Raw genomic sequence first — 22,773 nt, 5'->3', positions numbered from 1 at the left:
GGAGATATCACTATCCCTCATTTCAAATTGCACTACAGAATTATAGTAATAAAACAGTATGGTAATGGCACAAAACAAGCACAATGATAAATGAAATTGGATTGAAGACCTAATGTCCACATACCATGGACACCTGATTTTTGACTTTAAAAACATATAGAAACACACACTGGGAAAAAAATAACAAAACAAGCAAGCAAACAAACCAATCTAGCATCTTTAATGATGGTTCTGGTCAAAATGGTTGTCAGCATGTAGAGGAATCCAAATAGACCCACAGTTATCACCCAAAACTCTACTCCAAATGGATGAACGACCTCAAAATAAAATCAGCTACACTGAACCTGATATAAGAGAAAGTAGGGAATAGCCTTAAACTTACTGGTAGAAGAAAAGACTTTCTGAACACTGTTAACATTGGCACTATGGTCAACAATTAACAAATGGGTCTTCATGAAGCTGAAAAGCTTCTGCAAAGTAAAGGACACCTTCATTTGGACAAAGCAGGAGCCTGCAGAATGGGAAATATTTTTACCAACTACACATCCAATAACAGGCTGATATTCAAAATATAGAGAAACTCACAAAACCAGGCATCAGGAAAACAAATAACCTAATTAAAAATGAGGTACTGATGTAAACAGAATTGAAACTAAAATAGCTGAGAAACATTTAAAGAAATGTTCAACATCCTTACCCATCAAGGAAACACAAATCAAAATTATTTTGAAATTGCATCTTACACCCATCAGAATGTCAAGATCAACAAAAAAAGGTGACAGCTCATGCTGGTGGAGGGTGTGACGAGGAGAAGAACATTCACTTGCTGGTGGAGTAAAACTTGTGCCGCCACTATGGAAATCAGTGTGGTGGTTCCTCAGGAAGATGGGAATCGATCTACCTCAAGATTTAGCTGTATCGCTTTGGGCACATACCCAAAAGATACTTCATCCTACTACAGAGACACTTGCTCAACCATAATCATTTCTGCTCTATTTATAATAGCCAGAAATTAGAAGGAATCTAGATGTCCATCAACAGAAGAATGGCTAAAGAAAATGAGGTAAATTTCATACAGTAGAATATTCATTGTTAAAAAAGGAAATCATGAAATTTGTAGGTAAATGGATGGAAGTAGAAGAAAACCATCTCTGATGGAGTGAGGTAACCCAGACAAAAACAGACAAACGTGGTGTGTATTCTACTATATGTGAATATTAGCTATTAATTCAGTGACAACCAAGCTATAATCTGTAGCATCACAAAAGTAGTTTATAGGGCAAGGGACTAGGGGGTGCAGAAAGATCTTGTTAGGAATGGAAAATAGGTTAAATATGGACTGATGATGGTGTTTGGAATGTGAGGATCGTGTGGGGAGGTAGAGTGGATATGGGGATGAGGGAAGGAATATGGGGAGAGACATCTAAAATTAAGGGTCATTTAAGGGGTAGTATAGAACGTTAAAACAGTAGATGCTTCCTAAAGTGTGTGTGTATGTGTGTGTGTGTGTGTGTGTGTGTGTGTGTATGTATGTATATGTATGAAGATGACCTAAATTAAATCATCAAATAATGGGAGAGATAGAGTCCCAATTGGCTATCTCTTGTCACCAAACGAACTTAAGGTTGGGTTACACCTAATTGAGTTGTTGGTCAAAAGGGTCCCAAGGGAATTTTTAAACCACCCAGACTGCTGCCAAGATTAGAAGTCGCTTTCCACAAACTGAAGGCAAGACCCCATTGTTGAAGACAATACCAACACAGCTCTTTGAACATGGGGAAGTTGAGCTGGTTCCTATATAAAGCCTTCATCCCTACATTCCAGCATCTTTGGTATAGGAAGGTACTCACTCTACAGGCTACCAGAAGAGAAATGTAAACATCAACCAGCCACAAACCCTTTTATCAGCATAGTGTCCTGCCTGCTATATATGCTGGGGCAATGGTGGCGCAAAGCTGGTTAGAATAACAAACCCATGTCTGATTTAACTTAAGGCCTAGATGAAATCTATACTTCACTCCACTTGGGTGACTAAGAACCAGAGAATAGATGTCCAGGGAACTAGGGTAAAACCAAACACTATAGTTCTAAGTAAACGTGTCAATAAACTGACTCCCAGTGACATTCCGCTAGACTCGGCCATCATCAGAAAAGCTTCCTCCTGCAGTAGGTGGGAACAGAGACCCACAGCCAGACATTATGCAGATTAAGAGAACTTGGAACACTCAGCCATAAACGGGATGTCTTCATCAAATCCCTCACCTCAGGGATCAGGAAACACCCGTAGGGTGTTTAAGATCCAGAGGGAACACCAAGAAAACAAGGCCCTGTAAATCACCATGATCAAAGCTCATATGAACTCACAGAGACCGAGGCACCATGCACAGGGTCAGCCGGGATTTGCCCACATCCTTTCTGTATATATTACGGCTCTCAGTTTCGTGTTTTTATGGGATTTCTGAGTGTGAGAATGAGTGGGTCTCTGATTCTTGTGCCTTCTCTTGGGAAGTTTTCCTTCTGCTTGTCTTGCTCAACTGCAATGTGATGGTTTTTATTTTACCTTATCTTTGATGTAATATCCCTTGGAAGCCCGTTTGTTTTCTAGTGAGAGACAGAAAGGAGTGGGTGGGAGGGGAGGTGGCAAGGAACTGGAAGGAGTAGAGGAGGGAAAACTTTAATCAGAACATATTACATGAAAAATATGTTCTCAATAAAAGGGAAAACGAAAGAAGGAAGTGGTAAGTAGTGGATATAATCATACTGCATACCTGTATGAAATTCTCAAGAATAATGAAAAAATTAAATTATATTTAAACATAAAATATTAAGCAAGTAAGAAAGAAAGAAAAGAATAAAAACAAACCAAATGTGCAGCTGTTCACTATATCTCTGTCCACAGAGTATAACTTTCTAAACTGACTTTTGAAAAGTCTTCTTTAGAGATTGGAAGAGGGCTAGTTCATGATCCACATGTAATGATCTGATGATCAATTAAAGTATTTCTCCAAAACTATATCCTCAGTGATGATGCAATTGTGTATCTGGCCGCTATCAAATGGGTTCAGTATTAATTGACTTATTATCCTGATTATATTCAACATAAGGTTATTAATCCTATTATAACAATCCAGGACCACCGGGCTCCCTCCACTCTCTGATGAGCCCTGAAGCTCTCCTACCTTTTAACAAGGCCCTGGGGAGCGGTTCCCAGCCACTGAGCACGAGCAAGGCTGTAAGTGGATCCATCTCAAGAATTTACATTCATCTCATGGAATTCCTAGACCCAGCTTTTGGGAGCTGCAGGAGCCTGTTTGTCTTCTTATATGAAAATCTCATAAAATAAAACTGCAGGGGAAATTCTGGCGTTCTGAGGAGCCGATTTTATCCTATGCTTTAGAAGCCTCGGCAAATCATACGCTACACACCTGAGTTGCTTCTCATTTTAAACTGAACCTCCCACCCCCATTGGGGACAGCATCCTCTAAATGAATTCATCGTGTTTGAATTTTTTTTTTTTTGAGAGAAAGAGATTACCAAAACCAATTTGACTTTGGCTGTGGGCAACGAAAAACTGAAGGAAGAAGAAAAACCCGAAGAACATTAAGAAAGTTACAGGAAACGATACTTTTCGTGTTCTTCTAAAAGATCTTATGGGTTGTGACCATAAGTCAGAGGTGAACAAAAGGCCTCGGCCTTCAGGGAGAAGATCCAAACTTTCCAAACTGCTCGCGCTCCCTGATTTCCTCTGTGAGGTGCATGGTTGTGCACGGCTGAGGTGCTAAGCTTCACCAGCAACAGGGGCCTGTCCCAGGTGGGTCCTCCTCTAGAAGCCCAGTGGGAACCTGCTTTCCAGAAGAGCCACTGTGGGAACAGAGGTTCCGAAGGAGCGACTCCTGAACTGCAAAGAGGCGGGTGTGTACTGTGAGGAACACGGTTGGATTTCAGAACTGGATTGCTCTGCTCATGACGGAGGGCATTTCCATTGCCTCGTTAAATGTACACATACACATGGAGAAGAGGCATGGAGGCCTAAGCCTGTGATCCCCGGGGCTGAGGAGAATTACTAGAGGTTCAATGTACTTCACCTGAGCTGGCTCAGTGTAGCGGCAGTTGCTGCCAAGCCTGACAAGGAAAGCAGCTCTCATAAGATCTCCTCTGATCTCCATACACAGGCAGGGGCACATAAGTACCCTTGCATCCATCTACACATAAATAAACAGCAAACATAGAACAATAACAAGAACAATAAAATCAGAAGTCTAGTACAGACTGTACCTTCCCTGTAGTGCAGTGGACTCCCTTTCTAAGAGACGTCTCTGCTACGTGACCCCAATAACTGTAATCCCTGTTCCCAAAAGTGAGTGCTGTGGACCATAATAAACAGGTTCCATTAGGAAAGCAGGATGCCACCACCAGGCCTGCTGGGATATTTACATTTGGAAAGTTAAAGGCATAGGTCCACAGAAGAAATGCGAAGGTTCTGGAACAGCTGTAATTTCTCAATCAAACACCGTGGGATCCCAGCAACATAGCAGCTTGAGTTTATGATCTAGGCCCCTGCCACATCCAAACTTTAGATTCCCTGGTCCACTGCAGTATGCCAGCCACACTGTTCTGGGAAGGGAAGAAAAGCCATTTACTTTGTCACTCCCTCGGCAGTGAGTCCCAGGGTGGAAGTGGATGGGAACGCCCCGGGTGGAGGGGCTGGGGTGAATGCCCTCAGAAGGTTGCTTTCCAAAGCCTGCCATGATGCAGCTGCACACTGAAGAACTGTGGGGGCAACTTTGTCCTTGACGTGGCCTGGAAACTGATGACTTTATGTCAAGGGTGTTTTCTGGACCTAGTTCTCTATGCTGCCTCCTCTTGCCGCAGCATTATAACATTTCCTTGTGGCAAACTAGGAATCTAATAGGATCCTACAGCTCTTTATCTGGGACTGCCATCAATCATATTGTTTGTGGGTGGGGGTGTTGTGAATATGTGTGTGTGCATGTGGTAGCCAAAGGTTAAGTTCAGTATTTCTTCAATAATTTTACACATTTATATTATCTTTTACTTTGTGTGTGTGTGCATGTTATGTTTGTATGGATGCTTGTGTGTGCAATGTGGACACATGTGTCATAGCTGTATGTATGTATCCCAGAGGTCAAACTCAGGAGTTGATCCTCATCTTCCAGAGTAAAATTAGGACTCTTTCTTGTTCACCACTATGAATGGCAGGCATCCACAATTCTCTTGTGTCTATTTCTCCTCTTGCCATACACATGCTGGCATTGCAAACTCGGACTACCATATCCAGCTTTATGTTGGTTCTGGGGATCGGGAACTCAGACTCCCATGTACAGGCAGCAAGGACTTTCCTAATTGCGCCATGCCCCAGCCCTACCTCATTGTTTGAGACCGGGTCTCTAACTGAACCCAGAGCTCACAGATTTGGCTAGACTGGCTGACCAGCAAATTCCAGCTATCTTCCTGTTTCTGCTTCCCAGTTGCTGAGATTTTTAAGTCTACAACACTACTAGCCTTTTAGTTGGGTTCTAGGGATTCAAACTCAGAGCCTCATGCTTGCAAGAAAACACTTTGACAACTGAGATATCACTTAAGACTGTCCTACTGGATTTTATTTGTCTTTTGTTGTTATTGTTCCTTGTGTTATGCTTGCATAATATTTGATCCATGACACTTTGGTAAATTACTTATAAGAGTCTCTTTATGTACAACTCAGACATCACTAGACAAAGGGAACCAAGATTTGGGGCTTAATTTCCATTACATTCAAGATATAGGAGCCTTCATTGGACTTTATGGGGTAAGAATTAAAATGTCTAATTAGCTGTATCTAAGCAAACAGGCCTTTTGATCAATCAAGCCAGCCAGCTTTCCATTTCTGACATCAAAATTTATACTCTGTGGAAAAAAATCCTCTGCTACATCACATTAAACCAACACACAATTAACAACACTTTGTTCTAATTATCTCTGGGCACAATTAATGTTGGCCTCATGGTTCATTTTTCTTCTTTGATAGCTCTTCGAATATTCATGGAGACTAATCCTTGATGCATTGGCCTTTTGGAAGATCTGGGGCTTTCTCACAAGCTCCCACACAAATCTGGGCTTGGCAAAGAAACTTATTTATGCAGATCAGTTCTTGACATATTGGCTTTTTTTAATAGCTGAGGTATTTCTAACAAGCTCCCCCGCACAGATCTGGGCTTGGCAATGCAATATAGCCAGAGTTCCCCTAACACCTTGGCCTGGCTCACATTGAGAAGTTTTTCCCTTCTCTCAGCAGTTGGTCGTAACTGATAAAAGGTTATATTTTGATTGAACAAGCTTCTAGGAGTTGGAGGGCAAAAGAACTTTTGTAAAACGGGAGTGCAGGAGCTAACAAAACCCAAGGGAGGAGGATCCTTCAGGTGTTATCAGAAAACTGAAACCACAGTCTACAGGCTCAACTCCTTTACATCAATCGGGAGACACAGGCAGAAAGGAAATGAGTGTTGACCAAAGGCTCTTGGCGATTGGTACAATTTCAGCTAATGGGGAAACATATGTGTTTTTCGTTTGTTTGTTTGTTTTTGTGGCTGCCAAAGGAATTCCTTTCAAAAGCGAGTGTCTACTTAAGCTTGGAGCCAGAAGCATTTGCTGCACTGCTCAGAACTATGCAGAGCCATTTTTCCCTGGACATGTTTTTTAAGCTTAAAAGATGGGCTCAAACATCATAAGGAACTGCAGCTTCACGCTACGGGTATAGCTCCATGGATAACAGGGCCTGCCCAGCATACATGGAGCGCTTGGCACCAGCACTGAATAAGCCAGGTGTTGTAGTGCAAGGCTGTATTCCCAACACTTAAGTAGTAGAGGCAGAAAGGTCTCCTTCAAGTTGTTCTCAGTGAGTTACAGGCCACTGGGCTACGAGTCTTGTCTCAGAAAGGAGTGCAGACTGAAGGCCCTATGGGAACTCCAGAGGCTTGTAGATAAGAAAACTCGTACTCTGCTATAGTAGTTTGAATATAATTGGCCCCCATAAGCACATAGGGAGTGCTACTACTAAGAAGTGTGGCTTTGTTGAAGTAGGTGTGGCCTTGTTGGAGGAAGTGTGTTGTGCCAGCGTGAAGGTGGATTCCGACCTGCAGACCACTCCCTATTGCCTGAGAGTCAAGATGTTGGATTTCAGCTCCTTCTCCAGCACCATGTCTACCTACATGCTGCCATGTCCCACTATGATGATATTGGACTGAATCTCTGAAAATGTAAGCCACACCAATTAAATATTTTCCTTTATAAGAGTTTCCATTGTCATGGTACTTCATAGCAATAGGAACCCTAACTAAGATGACTAATTAGAAATTTGACTAGACAACTTTCATTTTGAAAAGAAGCAAGGCTATCTCTGTGTATTTTGGATGGATGGCAGTGCCATGCACCCACACAGAGCAGGAAGACATGACTTTTGGCCACTTGCCTAGCCACAGGCACCCCAAGCACCCCATACCTGTGCCAATGCCTACAGAGGCTGCTCTTTCCTGCTTGAGGAGGACACTGTTTCAGCTGTCCTTCTGACCACTCCCCAGAAAAATGGCAAGAAGGCCAAGCTCATTGTTCAGACAGCGCTTTCTTACTGCCTCACAGTCTTGAAGAATCCAGTCGTCATGTCTTTCCTGATGACATGCTGAACTTTGCATGTACATTTTTAGGTCTTTAATTTTAATGTGCACTAGCTTTATTATTCTAATTGTTATACATTTTCCTTCCCCCTAGCCTGTGAGTGCTTCAAGGACAACGAAAATGTTTTGTGGTCTTTTGTAACTGCACCCCCTCGCAACACTCAGATCTATAAATGCTCGACAAACACAGGGCAAGGGCTGCAGACTGGGGCGTGATAACACAGGGGAGGAGCTAGAGAGGAGAAAGGAGGATATCTAAGCAGCAACTGACCTTGGGATGGACCAAAAGAAATCTGTAGATATGGATGTATATATGTTTTCATATGTGTACAGATGTATGTGCTTGTATATACAAATACATGCTTGCTTGTGTGTGTGTGTGTGTGTGTGTGTGTGTGTGTGTGTGTGTGTGTGTGTGATAGCTTACAGGCTAGAGTTTAATGTCATGTTTGAGGTAATTATGACAATTAAATAAACCAAAAGACTGTTCCAAATCATGCAGTCGGTGGGTCTGTCTACTGAGATCAAAGGACTATGTCTCTTTCCCTGGTAATGTTGACTGGGTGCTTTGCTGGTCACCAGATGTCAAAAGTCTGCATGAAATAAGCCCTAGGCCAGAGAATCACAGGCCTGGGGAAAACTGCAGCATCCTGACAGGCTTCATTCTATGCCTGGGTACAGTTCTTCCTCTAGAAATTCTATTTCAAGACCTTTCTTCCAATTGCTCAAGGCTGGAAGTAAGTGGAGTTGCTAGGATTTCTCATTGAAAGGCTCTAGATAGACTCTCTTCGAGGAAATAAGAATTGCCAGCACTGTGAAGTTCCTGTAAGCATTTAGATCTCTGAAATAATTTCAGCAGACCCATGGACTGACCCTCCCATCTCTGCTGTGTGTGTATGTGTGTTGATGCACGTGTAAACATGCGTATGTGTTTGTATGCATGTTGTACATGTGTGTATGCTTATGTGAACATGGCTGTAGGACACAGGACCACCTCAGTTGGTAGTCTTCAACTGCAGGCACTCCTTCAGCATTGTCCATCTTTGAAACACAGTTTTTCACTGACATGGATCTCACTGATTAGACAAGGCTGACCAGTAAGCCTCAGAGATTCTCTTGTCTCTATCGCCCCACTGCAAAAATTCAAACTTATGCCACCACATCCACATCTATTACTTGGGTCCTGGGATCAAACTCAAGTCCTCGAGCTTGAAAGACAGGCACTTTACAGATTCAGCCATCTCAAGTCCAAGTTGTCTGTCATTGTATCTCAAAGGTGTGTTGTGCACTGGGTACCCTTCACCTAAACTGTGTGCCCTTCATCAATGTCTTATCTATGATTGCTGATTTTGGAGCTCCATTTATTCTTTAACAGACATCACTGTTCCTCTGTACAACGGTTTCAAATTAAAAAAAACTCTATTTTTTTAATTAAAAATGGAGTGTTATTAAATACTCCATTCCCTAGGCCAGTGTGATGGCTTCCAGATTTGAATTTGATTCCTAGGACCCACATTGTAAAAAGAGATGACGGACTCTGACAAGTTGGTATCTGACTTCCATATGCAGGCTATGACACATATATGTACACACATACACATACAAACAAATGTAATAAAATTTAAAGAGATAAAATGCTCAATTGAAATTCACATATATAAAGATTTATACTCCAAAGATGTTTTTTTACAACATAAGGTTATAATTGGACTATGACAGTATAATATATTATTTTAGTAATCAGAAGGAAGCTAAATATATGAGAAGGGTACTTAAAATTGATTAACTATCTATTCAACCATTTCATTGCATTTTTGAAAGATTTTAAAGAGGGGAAAATAATTTTGGTATGATACATGTCAATACCATTCAGAACAATATCCTATGAATTTTTTTGACCAATAAAACACAGTGACCACAAAGGAAGATTGGGGCTGTGGCAATGTGTCAAAAGCAAGCCAGTTCTGGTTCGTTTACAGTTGTCTATCAATATCCAATGATGTTGATGAAGTAATATGGAATATTCCTCAGAGGCTCAAATGGTTGAACAATTGGTGTCTAGTTTGGAGCTCTGTTTGGAAAAATTATGGAACATTTAGGAGACAGCTGTGCTGAAGGAAGTATGTCACTGGGCTCAAGCATGGAGGTTTTAAAGCCTGGACCTTCTCTCTGTTCTGTCTGTCTGTCTGCCTGCCTGTCTGTCTGCTTCCTAAGTGAGGATGAAATGTGATTTGCATGTGACCATCAAGTCAGCCTCATGCTGTGGCTGCCACACACCCCTTACCATGCTGGAATGTAAGCAACTCTCTGGGATTTTAGCCAGAATTAACCCTTGCTTTCCTAACTTGCTTTATGTCAAGCTACTCTAGCCAATGATAGAAAAGTAACTGGTAAATAGGGAATGGTCCCAGAAAAACCCCGGGGACACCAAAAGTTACAGATGCTGGAGTCTTATTCCAAAGGACATGGAAGCACATATAGCCTACACATGTTCTCTCAAAAACTGTGCTGTGTGTATGTGTATATGGCATGTATGTGTTCCCGTGGGTATGTACATGTATGTATGCACATGTGCTTGTATTTGGAGTCTGGTCATCAGCATACGGTTTCTTCCATTATTGATCTCCATTCATTTTTGAGAAATGGTCTCCAACTGATCCTGGAGTCCACTGACTCAGTTAGATTGGCCAGGAAGCCCCATGGATCTGCCTCTACATCCCCAGCACTGAGACTAAACATCCACACTGCCATGCCTAGCTTATTACGTTAGTTCTGGGAATCCAAAATCAGCTCCCCAAGCTTATACAGCAAACACTTTTCTTACTGAACCATCTTCTGGTCCCTCTCATATTTTCGGTCATGTCTAGACCACTTGCAATAGGCAGTACAGTAGAAAGCACCTTGTAAATTGTTGCTACACTGTATCACTGCAGGAAGAGTCTGAGGCAAACATTTGTACAGGATGCAGAATTTTCAGTGCATCAGCCTTTAATTGGCTGACTCCATGAACACGGGCTGCGTGGCTATGGGAGGAAGACTGTAATCATCATTTATTTCCTCTCAAGTTTCTCATAATGTGACTTCAACACTTCTACAGTCAGAAAACAGCTAACACAAAGTTACATACTCACATACAATATGATTTTTTTTCTCTAATTAGAAGTCTCTTTACCCAAAAGAAGCTTTTATCTCTAAACCCACTTTAGTGTTGTTGCTAGGTGACTCACAGTTGGATGCAAATTAATCAGGAGATAGATGCACACCATATACCCCAAAAAGAGATGTGTGATGTCACCTGTCAGCATATTGTCACAGAACTTAAAGATGAAAAGGAAACAATAGTGGGCTTTTACTGATATGGCCACTGGCAGATGCTTGAAAACTTTTTAGTTTATTCTTAGATTACTGCTTAGGAGAGTATAGGAAAGAAAGTGGGAGGAAGAACAGGGTCACTGCTTACAGAAAACCAGAATTTCAAACAAAACTTAGGGATATACGCAGCCATAAGACACTTAAAAGCAGGCTAGGCGCCTGAAGAGAAGGCTCAGAAGGTTAAGCACTTGATGGGCAAAGTGCAAACATCCAATTTCAAATCTTCAGAAATCATGTAAGACAGATTCAATCATGTATGTGTGTCTGTAATCTCAGCATTCCTATGGTAAGAGAAGAAGCAGAAAAACCCCTGGAAATTTGCAGGTCAGCTTGCTTGATAAACATGTGCTGTGGGACAATGGTCTTGTACCCTGTAATGATTTGTCACTTGTTAATCAAACGCTGATTGGCCAATAGCCAGGAAGGAAGTATAGGCAGGGCAACCAGAACAGGAGAATTCTGGGAAGAGAAAAGGCTCAATCTTCAGTAGTCACCCAGATGCAGAGGAAGCAAGATAACAATGCCTCCCTGAGAAAGGTCCCAAGTCACGTGGCTAATACAGACAAGAATTATGGGTTAATGTAAGATGTAAGAATTAGCTAATAAGAAAGCCTGAGCTAATGGTCCAACCAGTTTATAATTAATGTAGGCCTCTGTGTTTTTCTTTGGGACTGTTGGGTCGGACAGGAACCTCTCTCAACAAACATGCCTATCTCAAATAAAGTAAAAGAATGGAAGGTGAGGAGGGACACAGAGTTCATTTTCTGACCTCCCCAGGCACACTGTGGCACATGCATGTCAGTATAATACACACACATAATCTTTTTCTTTCTCTCTCTCTCTCTCTCTCTCTCTCTCTCTCTCTCTCTCTCACTCACACACACACACACACACACTCTCTCTCTCTCTCTCCCTCTCTCTCACACACACAAACACACAATACTCTCTCTCTCACACACACACAAACAAGCACAAACACACACATATCTCTCTCTCACACACACACAAACACACACATTCTCTCTCTCACACACACAAACACACACATACTATCTCTCACACACACATACACACAAACACACACATACTCTCTCTCACACATACATACACACAAACACACACATACTCTCTCTCACACACACATGCACACAAACACACACATACTCTCTCTCACACACACAATATTCTAAAAGAAAATTCACTTATTTAACTATTTATTGGTTTATTTAAGTTACTTGAGAGAGTGTTCCCTATGTAGCTCAGGCTAGCCTCAAACTCTTGGTCCTTCTGTCTGAGCCTTAGGAGTCCTGGGATTTACAGATATGCCCATGGTGCCTGGCTCATGGTGTTCTTGAATATAAGCAGTCCTCAGTGTCTCAGACTGGCTCTGGGCATACATGGAAGCAGGTTCTGAATATAGGTTTGAGAACTCAGGACAAGTTTACTGCATCCAGGGATGAAGGAAAATAGGTACAAAAGGGGGCACCTATCTAAGCCGTTTCATTGCTTGAACCATCACTGTAAATGCCTTCCTAGTATGTCTCTTGGTAATTCATTTGAGAGATGCCTGGCCCCCAGTGTGGTGGTATTGAGATGGGGAGACCTCTAAGAGAAACCCAGGTATTTAAACCATGGTGACAATGCAGGTCTTCAGGAAATCTGGCTCCTCCCTGGTCCCTTCCTTCCTATCTGGTCCTTCTGCACTTGGCTGGTTCTTTTTCTCTTTTTTCAGATATTATAACCCAGCCATGAACCCTCATTGCCTGTCAACCCCATGCTTAATGGACTTTATCCTCCAGACTTTTGAGCATCATAAATATCTCGACTTTAAAAAGTTATAAGGCTCCAGGTATCTTGTTATAGCAACAGAAAATGTTCTGAAGCAAAGCTGTTATTTATGGCTCTCAATCTTGGCTGCGCATCTGAAACACAGGCAGAGTTTTAAAAGGATACAGGTGTTTAGTTTCCGTCATAGACTTAGAGAATTAAGATTTCCTGAGGTATATTTTAGGCATTTGACTTTTCAAAAAGCTGTGTTTCTGGCCTGGTTCCATCCTTTCTGCCTGCTTGCGTATCTCACATCTACATGTGTGTTGAGGACTTTATGCCATCACCTCTGACCTTTCCCCTGCATCACCTCCCACACTAGCATACCCCACATGTAAAAGGGGTTGTTCTGTGTCATAGCTCCACGTTTGACGTACCACATCCACTCTATTTCAGAGAAACTTCTCAAGGGAACAATGAAGGGTCAGGGTGATGGCATAGTCAGTAAAGGAATTGTTATCCAAACACAAGGACCTCAGTTTGGACCATAAAAGAGGCCAGGTGCAATTGAGGGCCTGCAATTCCACGACTCCACTTCTGCAGTGTTACAGAAAAGAGAATTCTTAGAGTTCATTTGACAGCCAGCTTAGACAGACGGGAAATTTCCAGTAGCTGTGAGAAATCCTGCCTCTAGAAATGTAGATTGTATGTGCGGACCAACAGCTAAACAACCTCACATTTCAGAGGCCCCCTGCCCATATAAACGCCAGGCTGGCATGAAGGTATACCTAGAATCTCAGTGCTGTTGGTGTGCAGACCGAAGCAGTCACAGTTCTTACTGCCAGGTTATCTAGCTGAATTACTGAGCCCCGAGTTCAGGGATGGACCCTCTTTCAAAAAATATGAAGGAGAGAAACAGAGGAAGACACTAGAGGTCAACCTGTGACCTCTATACACATATACACCCATGACACACAAACAGGCACTGTGCTGCTTTTAAATGTCACCCTGACGCAACTTATGGTGGTTTGAAAGAAAATGGCTCCTGTAGGGTGTGGCCCTATTAGGAGGTGTGGCCTTGTTGGAGGAAGTGTGTCACTGTTGGGGGTCTCTGATGGTTCAAGCTATACCCAGTGTGGACACAGACTCCTTTAGCTGCCTGTGGATCAAGATGTAGAACTCTCAGCTCCTCCAGCACCATGTCTGCCTGCACACTGCCATGCTTCCTGCCATAATGGTAACGGACTGAACCTCTGAACTGTAAGCCAGCCCCAATTAAGTGTTTTCCTTTATAAGAGTTGCCATGGTCATGGTGTCTCTTCACAGCATGAAAACCCTAACTAAGAAACAAACTCTAATTGGCCAGGAAGAGAGTCTTAATGAAGAACTATCTAGACTAAGCTGGCATGTGGGCAGATCTGTGAGGAACTGTCTTGATTACTGATTGAGGTGGGGGGAATTGAGAAAGCTGCGTGACTACGAGGAAGCAAGGGTGAATACGCTGTTGTTATTTATTTTGCTCTTGACGGTGGATGTGATATGACTAACTTCTGGAGTTCTTACCTTAGCTACCACAAAATAAGGAATTGTGACCTGCAACTGTCAGCCCAAATAAGCCCTTCTCTCCCAATAGTGTGGTTGCTCAGGGTTTTTCATAACCACAACAGAAATGAACCGAGAGTAGAAACAAAAGACCTTACAGACATGCTCTCCCAGCTTTCCCTTCCAGGCCACCGTAATAAGACACCATGGTTATACAGATAGAGGCTTGCTGTCAAGAAGAGAGTCAACCCTGGATTTTGTGTTTCTTCTCTTAAGAGTGCCTTTCTTCTTTAGGTTCTCTGACACCCCACTCATTTTCAGAGCTACCCTTCCACAGGATTATTTGCTGGCTCCTCCTGATTTCTGCAAATTTCTTAATGAAGAGGCTCCCCAGGGCTCTTCCTTGGCCCTCCTTGCGTCCACAGGTGCACATCTCAAGTGACTTGATTTGGGACCACCCTGCAGAATGTCATCTATATGGTGAGGACTCTCAGATTCATTTTTGTAGCCTTAACCTCAATCTTGGGTAACCACCAACCTTCTGAACATTGCCACTTGATTGCTGAACATGTGTCTCAATGCGGACCATGCAAGTTGATAGTTAAAACATCATTTCCCATGAGTCACCTCTCTTTCAAGGCTGGCCTCTTTTTGTCATGACGTTACTCTCAGAAGTGACGGGTAAAATAATCTAAAATCATTCTTGATTTTCCAGCGCCCCTCATATTCTACATCCACTCCATTAGTAATCCCTGTAGGTTTCACTGTGATTGTAGACACTTGTGCTACTGCATAAGGATTTTACTTAGTTCCGGAGATATGAACTCATTTCATCAGGTTTGTGTAGCAAGTGTCCTTACCCCATGAGCTATCTTCTCAACTCCTGGATGGCTTTAGCGTACGTTCCACTCCCATGTTAACAAAAACCCACTTGGAATTTCCTAAGGAGACTAGAAAATAAGGTAGGCACAGAAGAGCCCGCCAGACTCAGACGTCCAATCCCATGGCTCTCTGTGCAATGCTGGTAAGAACTGAACAAGTAAGAAATTTCACAGTAAAATCTATAGGAATTCCTGGCCATAGTCTAGGACACGGTCATGACTTGTGCTCCCATAAAGCTGCAAGCTTTCTCCATCAATGCAGGTTCTTTCTCCATCCTTCCAGATGCTTCTTTCTACAACGTTGGTGTTCCCGATGCTTGCCGAGCTATCCCCTGTTTATTATTCATATTGCCTTTTAGTGGCCTGATACTCTGGGGTTCCTGGGAAGCTAAATGCCCATCTCACACTCTTTCCTGTGGATTATTTATTTTTTTCTCATTTGGTGCCACTTATGTGTCCATTAACTTATTTGCTTATTATTTAAGTATGTACTTTCTGTCTCTGTCCTCTGAGGTGGGAACCATAGGCACTGACCTTCCCTAGGGTTGAGAACAGCATTTGACCCATTGAGATTATTCAGGGCATAGATTAAGTATGAGTTCCATAAATAACTGTGATGCACAGTTAGCTTTGACTATTTTAAACTACCCAATTTTTAACAGAATCACTTATTAACAAAAACCTATGCTTAGCACTTTAATTGTCATACTTTCACAGAAAGGTATAATTGGGTAGAAAAGGCTGTTATTCACCTTAACGGATTCAATTGTCATACTTTTCTGCACAAAATAAATCATTCCTATGAGAGGCCAGGTTCTAACCTTGAGGCTACAGCCGAGACATCAGCATGTCAATGGGGGCTTAGAACTCGTGAGTGTCCTCAGATTGACTCTGCTTTTGGCTAAAGTCTGGGAATCAGAGGCTGTAGGAGGTGAGAAGAAGTATGGGGATGTCTATCTTGACATGTCATCTCATGAGAGGTTTGTCTAGAGTGGTGAGGAAGGCTGTTGGCGCTGCAGCATGAGGTCTAGAGATGGGAAACTCATGCACAGCAAGAAAATGCTTCAGGAGCAAACCCAGAGGTTGAGTCAAGAAGAGACCAGGCTAGACCCTAGATGTAGCCAAGAGGCTCCAGAGGGTAAGTAGAAAAGGATCCTGTAATCAACTCCACAGAGTGTGGTTAAGGAAGAAATCCTCCCACAACTGAGGTACCACAGCACAATTTAGAAGATTTTGTGAGTTTCTGACCAAGTAAAGACAGCAATTCTTTGGTCATAAAGATGCTCTACTGGTTAAGTGCTTGCCATAGCATGAAGACATGAGCTCAGTCCCCAGGATCCATATAAAATATCCTGACTTGGTGCCTCACATCTGGAATCTCAGTGCTGGGAAGGGGGAGACAGGAGCCTCCTTGGCCTTGCTGACCAGCCAGATTAGCTGAATTGATGAGCTCTAGGTTCGTTGAGATGGCCTGTCTCAAAATCAAAGGTGGATTAAAGAAGGCACCCAACTTTGACCTCTGGCCTTCACACACTCACAGGTATATACACATACCCAGTAGGAAAGGCAGGCAGGCAAGCAGTTCTTGAGATGGCAGCCTTGGGATCCCAAATTCTTAAATCAAAGACTCACATCTGCACACCCAAACACTAAGGGGCATGTGCATGGGTTTCTTTTTGCTCTTTTAGTTCTGGAACACAGACACAAAACAACCAAATGGTCTCTCTAGCATGTGTCTGGAGTTTATGCCAAATTTCCACAACATAGTGAGGCCAGAGGGTCTAACAGGGTCTGGGCTTAATCTCCATGGTACATGCAAATGACTCAACACAGCCATCAGGCTGGGAAAGATGCAGAAAGAGAATACACGCCTCTATATCCACATGTTGTTGGACAGCTGCCTCTGGGCTTCTCTGGAGTAAGGGACTTGTCCCTTTAGCAAGACCCCTTAGGAGCCCTAGAAGGACATGGAGGGAAGCAGAGAAACAAGTCAGACAGAACTGGCTGGAGCCGGTGGGAATGGGGACACAACTGGCTTTGTGACAGGGGCAACTGAGGCTGTGGGACTGATAAACAATGGGCAGAAGGACCCCTCTTAAGGTCTTTACCAAGGGGATGCAGTTCCACACAAGGCTGGTGCTGGGCAAAGCCATGGAAACGAAAGCAGAAAGCCAGTGGGATCCAGCAGAGAAAGGACTACCGAGAGTACTGTACCAGAGAAGGTGGGTGTCCTAAACATTTGTCAGGTGGGGGTCGGGGTGGAGTTCCTGTGTTGCAGGAGAATAGGGAGGGCACGGAGAGAGAGGCACTTACGTTAACCTATGAAAGAAGCCATTTGGCAGAGACTGGAGAATGCTCCCCACCAGGGCTACATCTATGGGAGAGAAGCATGCTCAGACAAACATGGGAGTAGCTGGTATGGTGGAAATGACTCACCAGAGCTCACCATCTTTTGGCTGAGCCTCTTAGAGCGTCTCACCTGTCCTAGCTCCATTCTCATGAGTGCCTTCATCTTCTAATAAACTGTCTCTGCTGCTCTCGAGTGTCTGTGGTCCAAATCTTTGCTCTAGGACACAGGAATCTTTGAACTTCAGTGTACAGCCTTGGGACTCTGACCTGCACATGTAAGGTATGGGCCATACTCAACTACCAAAGTCAGGTGCTACTCTGATATGACCCAGGTTGCTGCCAAAGGTAAAATGTTTAAAAAATCATATGTAGCATTTTAGACATTTATAAGAGTCTAATGTCTTTAATTACAGAAGAGTGTAATTCTAGCAGGTCTACTCCACAATGTCTATTCCACACCTCCTTGGGACTTGTCTGGAGTACCTCGGTGTGTGTGTGTGTGTGTGTGTGTGTGTGTGTGTGTGTGTGTGTGTGTGTGTATGGTCATGTCTGTACCATGGCACTCATATGGGCACATAGGGTCAGAGGACAGCCTGATGGGATCTGTCTCTCCTTCTGCCATGTGGGTTTTGGCGATAGAACTCAGATCTTCACACTTGGAAGCAAACACCTCTGCTGAACTATCTCAGCCTAGGACCGTCTATTTCCTGTTTCCTCTCCTTTCCATCATATTAGACCCAGATTAGAGCATGCACATACGGTTGCTCAAGAAACATACTGGTGGAAAACATTCTTTTCTATTATAACAGCACATATTGCCAATGTATCTAGATTCCTTCAGGAAAATTTCCCTGCAGACTCCCCAAAAAAGATTTTGCTAAAAATGCTACAATCGACATGGGTGCTTGCGGCTAGTTCTAGAAAAATGAGCAATTTATTTAACCACAACATTTTTAACGTATGCAAATGATTCAATACACATAGCACATGAAATACAATTTAAAATTCCATAGTATATGAGATTCATATAAAACCCAAGTGCATGAAAATAAAAGATGTCTCAGACCTAGGTGTGATGCATATCTGCAATGCTAGCTTTCAGGAGATAGAGGCAAGAATATCAAGGGAACAAGGAAACCCTAGAGAGATTTCAAAGCTGGACTACCTAAAAGCCTAGCTCAACCCCCCCTCCCCTAAATTTATACCATTAACGAGATAATGGGGATCAGTGAGATGGCTCAGTGGATGAGAGTTCTTGCTGACAAGACTGACAATCTGAATGTAATTCCCAGAACCAACACAGTAAAAGGGGAGAGAACCACTTCCCACAGGCGTCCTTTGACCTAAACACATGCGCTGCTTGTGTGCACCTACACACATGAAATAAATAAATATGGTTTAAAAAAATCACAGACTAATCAAAAGGTCAGATAGTGAGATCAAGGAATAAGTACTGAGTTAAAAAAAATATGAAACAAAGAATTTAAAAATAAACAGCCACTCTTCAACTCCAGCAATTCAATTCAGGAAATGGAAATACACTGTGAATTGAAACTATGGGGATTAATGGCACAAGACATTAATTATTGCATCTGAATAATATTGGATGAAAAAGTTCTCGCCCAATATGTAATGATCTCTTGGAAGGGGAAAACCACACACATACACACATACACACACCTTGAGTTTAAGAATTTGATGCCAAAGACATTTTAAACACCTTTTAGCCTGATTAAATAAAATGCCCTTCACAAAGTTCTGCCTGACAATGAGAGGAATTGAGAACAATTTCATTGTAATCATTAAGTAAGAACTAACAACAAAAGTACACGCAATATCAACTTATTCCTGTTGAATCCAGTTCATTATGGGGTTTCTCAACACTCTTGGATGGAGTCTTCCTTTCCCCCCAAGAATGTTTCCTAAGTGGTTTTAAAACTCTACCAAGGAATGAGAGTTCCTGGAGACACAGTTGATCCCTGCCCCCTCCATCAGGAGATCCAGATGTTTCCCTAGTCAATGGTTCTTCTGCCTGGGTTCTACCACATTTGCCTGGGCTCTAAAGCATCCATTTTCAAGAATGTCTGTGTGGAGTACCCAAGTCTTTTTAATCATAATTTTCTGTTGATTATCTTATTCAGATAAAAAATGAGCACATAACTAAGAACTAGGCAATAACCTTGGAGCAGATCATGTGATGTGCTCCAGTATATGTGATGGTTAGCTTTACATTTTTCAATGTGACACAACCTAGAATTACCGGGGAAGAGACTTCAGTGAGTAATCATCTGGACTGGGTTTGCCTATGGGCCTGTCTGTGGGGATTGTCTTAATTATTAATGTTAACTGATGTGGGAAGACTCAGCCCACTTTGGGTGTCACCATTCCCTGGTCTGGAGTCCTAGACTGTATCAGAGTAGAGAAATCGATCTGAGCACAAGCAAGAAGACAAGCGAGTAAGCATGCATTCATTTCTCTGCTCTTGGAGGTAGATGTGACGTGACTCTCTGTTTAAAGCTCCTGTCTTGACTTCCCTGCAATGGTGAACTGAAACCTGGGGTTGTAAGCTGAAATACATCCCTTAAGTTGCTTTTTTTCCTCAGGCACTTTTATTGCAGCAACAGAGATGAAACTAGAACATAGATGGGACCAAGAAGAAGTGAACTTCAGAAATAATAAGCGGTTTAATCTCCACTGCTTTTCTGTAAGGCTATGTACTATTATTATCTTCATCTATCCAAGTGAGGAAAGAAAAACAGAAAGAAATTAGGTGACTCTGAAGTTTTCTAAAATAATAAAGCAGAGAGTAGGGATTCAAATAAAATCCCGAGAATCTGGCTCAAGTGCCCCTCACCTTAAGGAACTCAGAGTCTCAAGGACATTGCTCTCAATAAAGGATGCCAGGGCTCAGAGCCAGGGCTGTGGACAGCAGGCAGGAAGCAGGCCACAAGCTTCTTTTCCTGGTTATGCATACCATAAAATTATTCCAGATTTTGTGGGCACTACAGTAGAACTATGCTTTTATGATAATTCCTTTGTTTTTGTTTTGTTTTGTGGCAGATTCTCATGTGGCCCAGATCATCCTGGAACTCACTTTGTAATCAAAGATGATTCTGGATTCCTCCTGCTTCAACTTGTGTGTGCTGAGATTTCAAGTCTACACCACCATGTCCTATTTTATGTAATGCTGAGGAGGGAACTCGGAGCTTCCATCCCTGATAGGCAAGCACATTAGCTGCATCCATAGACTGTATTTTTAGATGATGGTGTTCTAATTAGGTTTCCTATTCTTACCCTGATATAGAACAAACCTTAGGGAAGAAAGGGATTTACAACCTGCAATACCAGAGTATAGTTCACAAATGCGGGGACATTACACTGGAAGGGACAGGGAACATGGAATGTGACAGAGTCGCAGTCAGAGTCAAGGGCAGAGAGAGAATGCACGGATGACCTGCACTCAGTTTTAGCTCACTATTCTTCCACAGTTCAGGACCTCCTATCTAGGGAATGGTGACACTCATAGTGGACTGGGTCCTTCCAGATCAAACATGGCAATCAAGGCAATCTCTGACAGCCATGTCCAAGTGCAACCAAATGGAGACAATCCCTCATGTAGACTCTCTTCCCAAACGATCCTCTCGGATGGATCAAGTTAATACCTTCACTTAAGTCTCAGATATCCCCACTTACGTCTCAAATACCTCAAACAAGAGCAAGTAAGCAAAATGTTCTCTGATGACAGCTAGGACAGCTGAGGAAAGAACAATTAAGGTGGTGTAAAGCCCTCGAAGTTACAGAGCATCTGGTACTTTCAGGCTGTGTGGTGCAGAGCTGGGTGCATCCAGATCTCCTGCAAAGACCCCACAGCTTGGCGCTGATTCTCTCTCTGCATGTACCTTACATGCAGATATATCAACACGTTTTTGTTTCCTAAAAACTGGGTCTACCAAAAATACTACAACAATCTGTATGTAAACACACACACACCTTTCACAACCATTTTACATCATTTGCCTACTCATTCACCCATGTTTCTATATTATAAGGCATTGCGAAAAGAAAGTCACGTGTTCCACAGGCCCTGCCCGAAGTGCTCGCAGTCTCAGACACTAGGATTGGGAAGCGAACTGCAGTGCTCTTTTGAAGGCCATATAGCAGGATTTACTGAGTCAAAAGCCTTCTAGCGTGGTGAATATTGTGTGCACTGTTGAGGAAGGGATCCTAATGGCAGACAGATCACCTGTCTGGGAGAACTAAGAAAGCAAGACTGAGACTCACAGTCAGCACCAGCACCAGCACCAGCAGGTTTTTCTCTCAGTGGGTAGACCGTGGGTGCCTTACCTCCAGGGCCTTCAGTCTCTTCAAGAGCAGCCTGGTGTTTCCCTTCCCCTCATCGGTACTGCTGCTTTCACTTCTCGAGTCTTCGTCTACTGCTGAATGGAGATCAGCCAGTTCTTCTTGGTGTTTTCTCTCTTCCTCAGACATTCTTTCCTGAAGCCCAAAAGAAAATTCCTGTTTTCAATAATCTACAGATGGAACATGGCAGAAGTCTCAAGTGAGATGCCTGCACTGGACTCTGTGACTTCCTAGCCCATTACTGGGCTGAGGTAGAGAAGACTTTGTAAAAACAAGATGAGTGGTGCTGACATTAGAGAGCACAGGAGATTTGTATGTTGTGTGTGGGCATATGTGCACATGTAAGGGTCCACATGTGTGTACCCAGGTCCATGTGTGTGCATGCAAGAGGTAGGGCAGAAGTCATTTGGGGGAATAGTCCTTAAATGCCACCACTTTGACTGTTTTAAGGCAGGGACTCTCACCAGTCTAAAACTCACCAAGTATAAGCAAGGCTAGATGACAGCAAGCCTTGTCCTGGGGATGTGTCTGTCCCCACATCCCCAGTGCTGGGACTAAAACATACGCCACCATGCCTAAACGTTTTCCACGAGTTCTGTAGGCTGAACTCAGGTTGCCATGCTTGCATGTCAAGTACTTTGTGAACTGTTCTGTCTTTCCAGCCCTACATCAGAAGATGATTTGTATGTGTGTGGTTTTGGGTTTTTGTTTGTTTGTTTGTTTTTGGTTTTCCCCACCTAGACTCTAGTATGGTAAAGTTGGAGAAGCTACAGAGTAAGTCAAGCTTTGGGCACAACCACGTGGTTAATCAGTTTGTATCATCACAGTACAAT

The 22,773-nt window shown here is 42.8% G+C and overlaps 1 protein-coding gene across 7 annotated transcripts in view; it reads right to left on the bottom strand.

The window, feature by feature from the left end:
- Nckap5 (NCK associated protein 5) overlaps nt 1-22,773 on the bottom strand; it is a 912,731-nt gene that overhangs the window by 302,377 nt on the left and 587,581 nt on the right. For all 7 annotated transcript variants that reach the window (XM_085688321.2, XM_087906588.1, XM_048443779.3 and 4 more), the window contains one exon: nt 21,926-22,075. In XM_085688321.2, coding sequence (XP_085544447.2) covers nt 21,926-22,075 — 150 coding nt within the window. The remainder of the gene's footprint in view (nt 1-21,925; nt 22,076-22,773) is intronic.

The sequence above is a fragment of the Myodes glareolus genome, chromosome 5 (assembly GCF_982192425.1).
Source record: "Myodes glareolus chromosome 5, mMyoGla1.1, whole genome shotgun sequence".
Taxonomy (NCBI): Eukaryota; Metazoa; Chordata; class Mammalia; order Rodentia; family Cricetidae; genus Myodes; species Myodes glareolus.
This window is presented reverse-complemented; position numbering and strand designations above follow the sequence as displayed.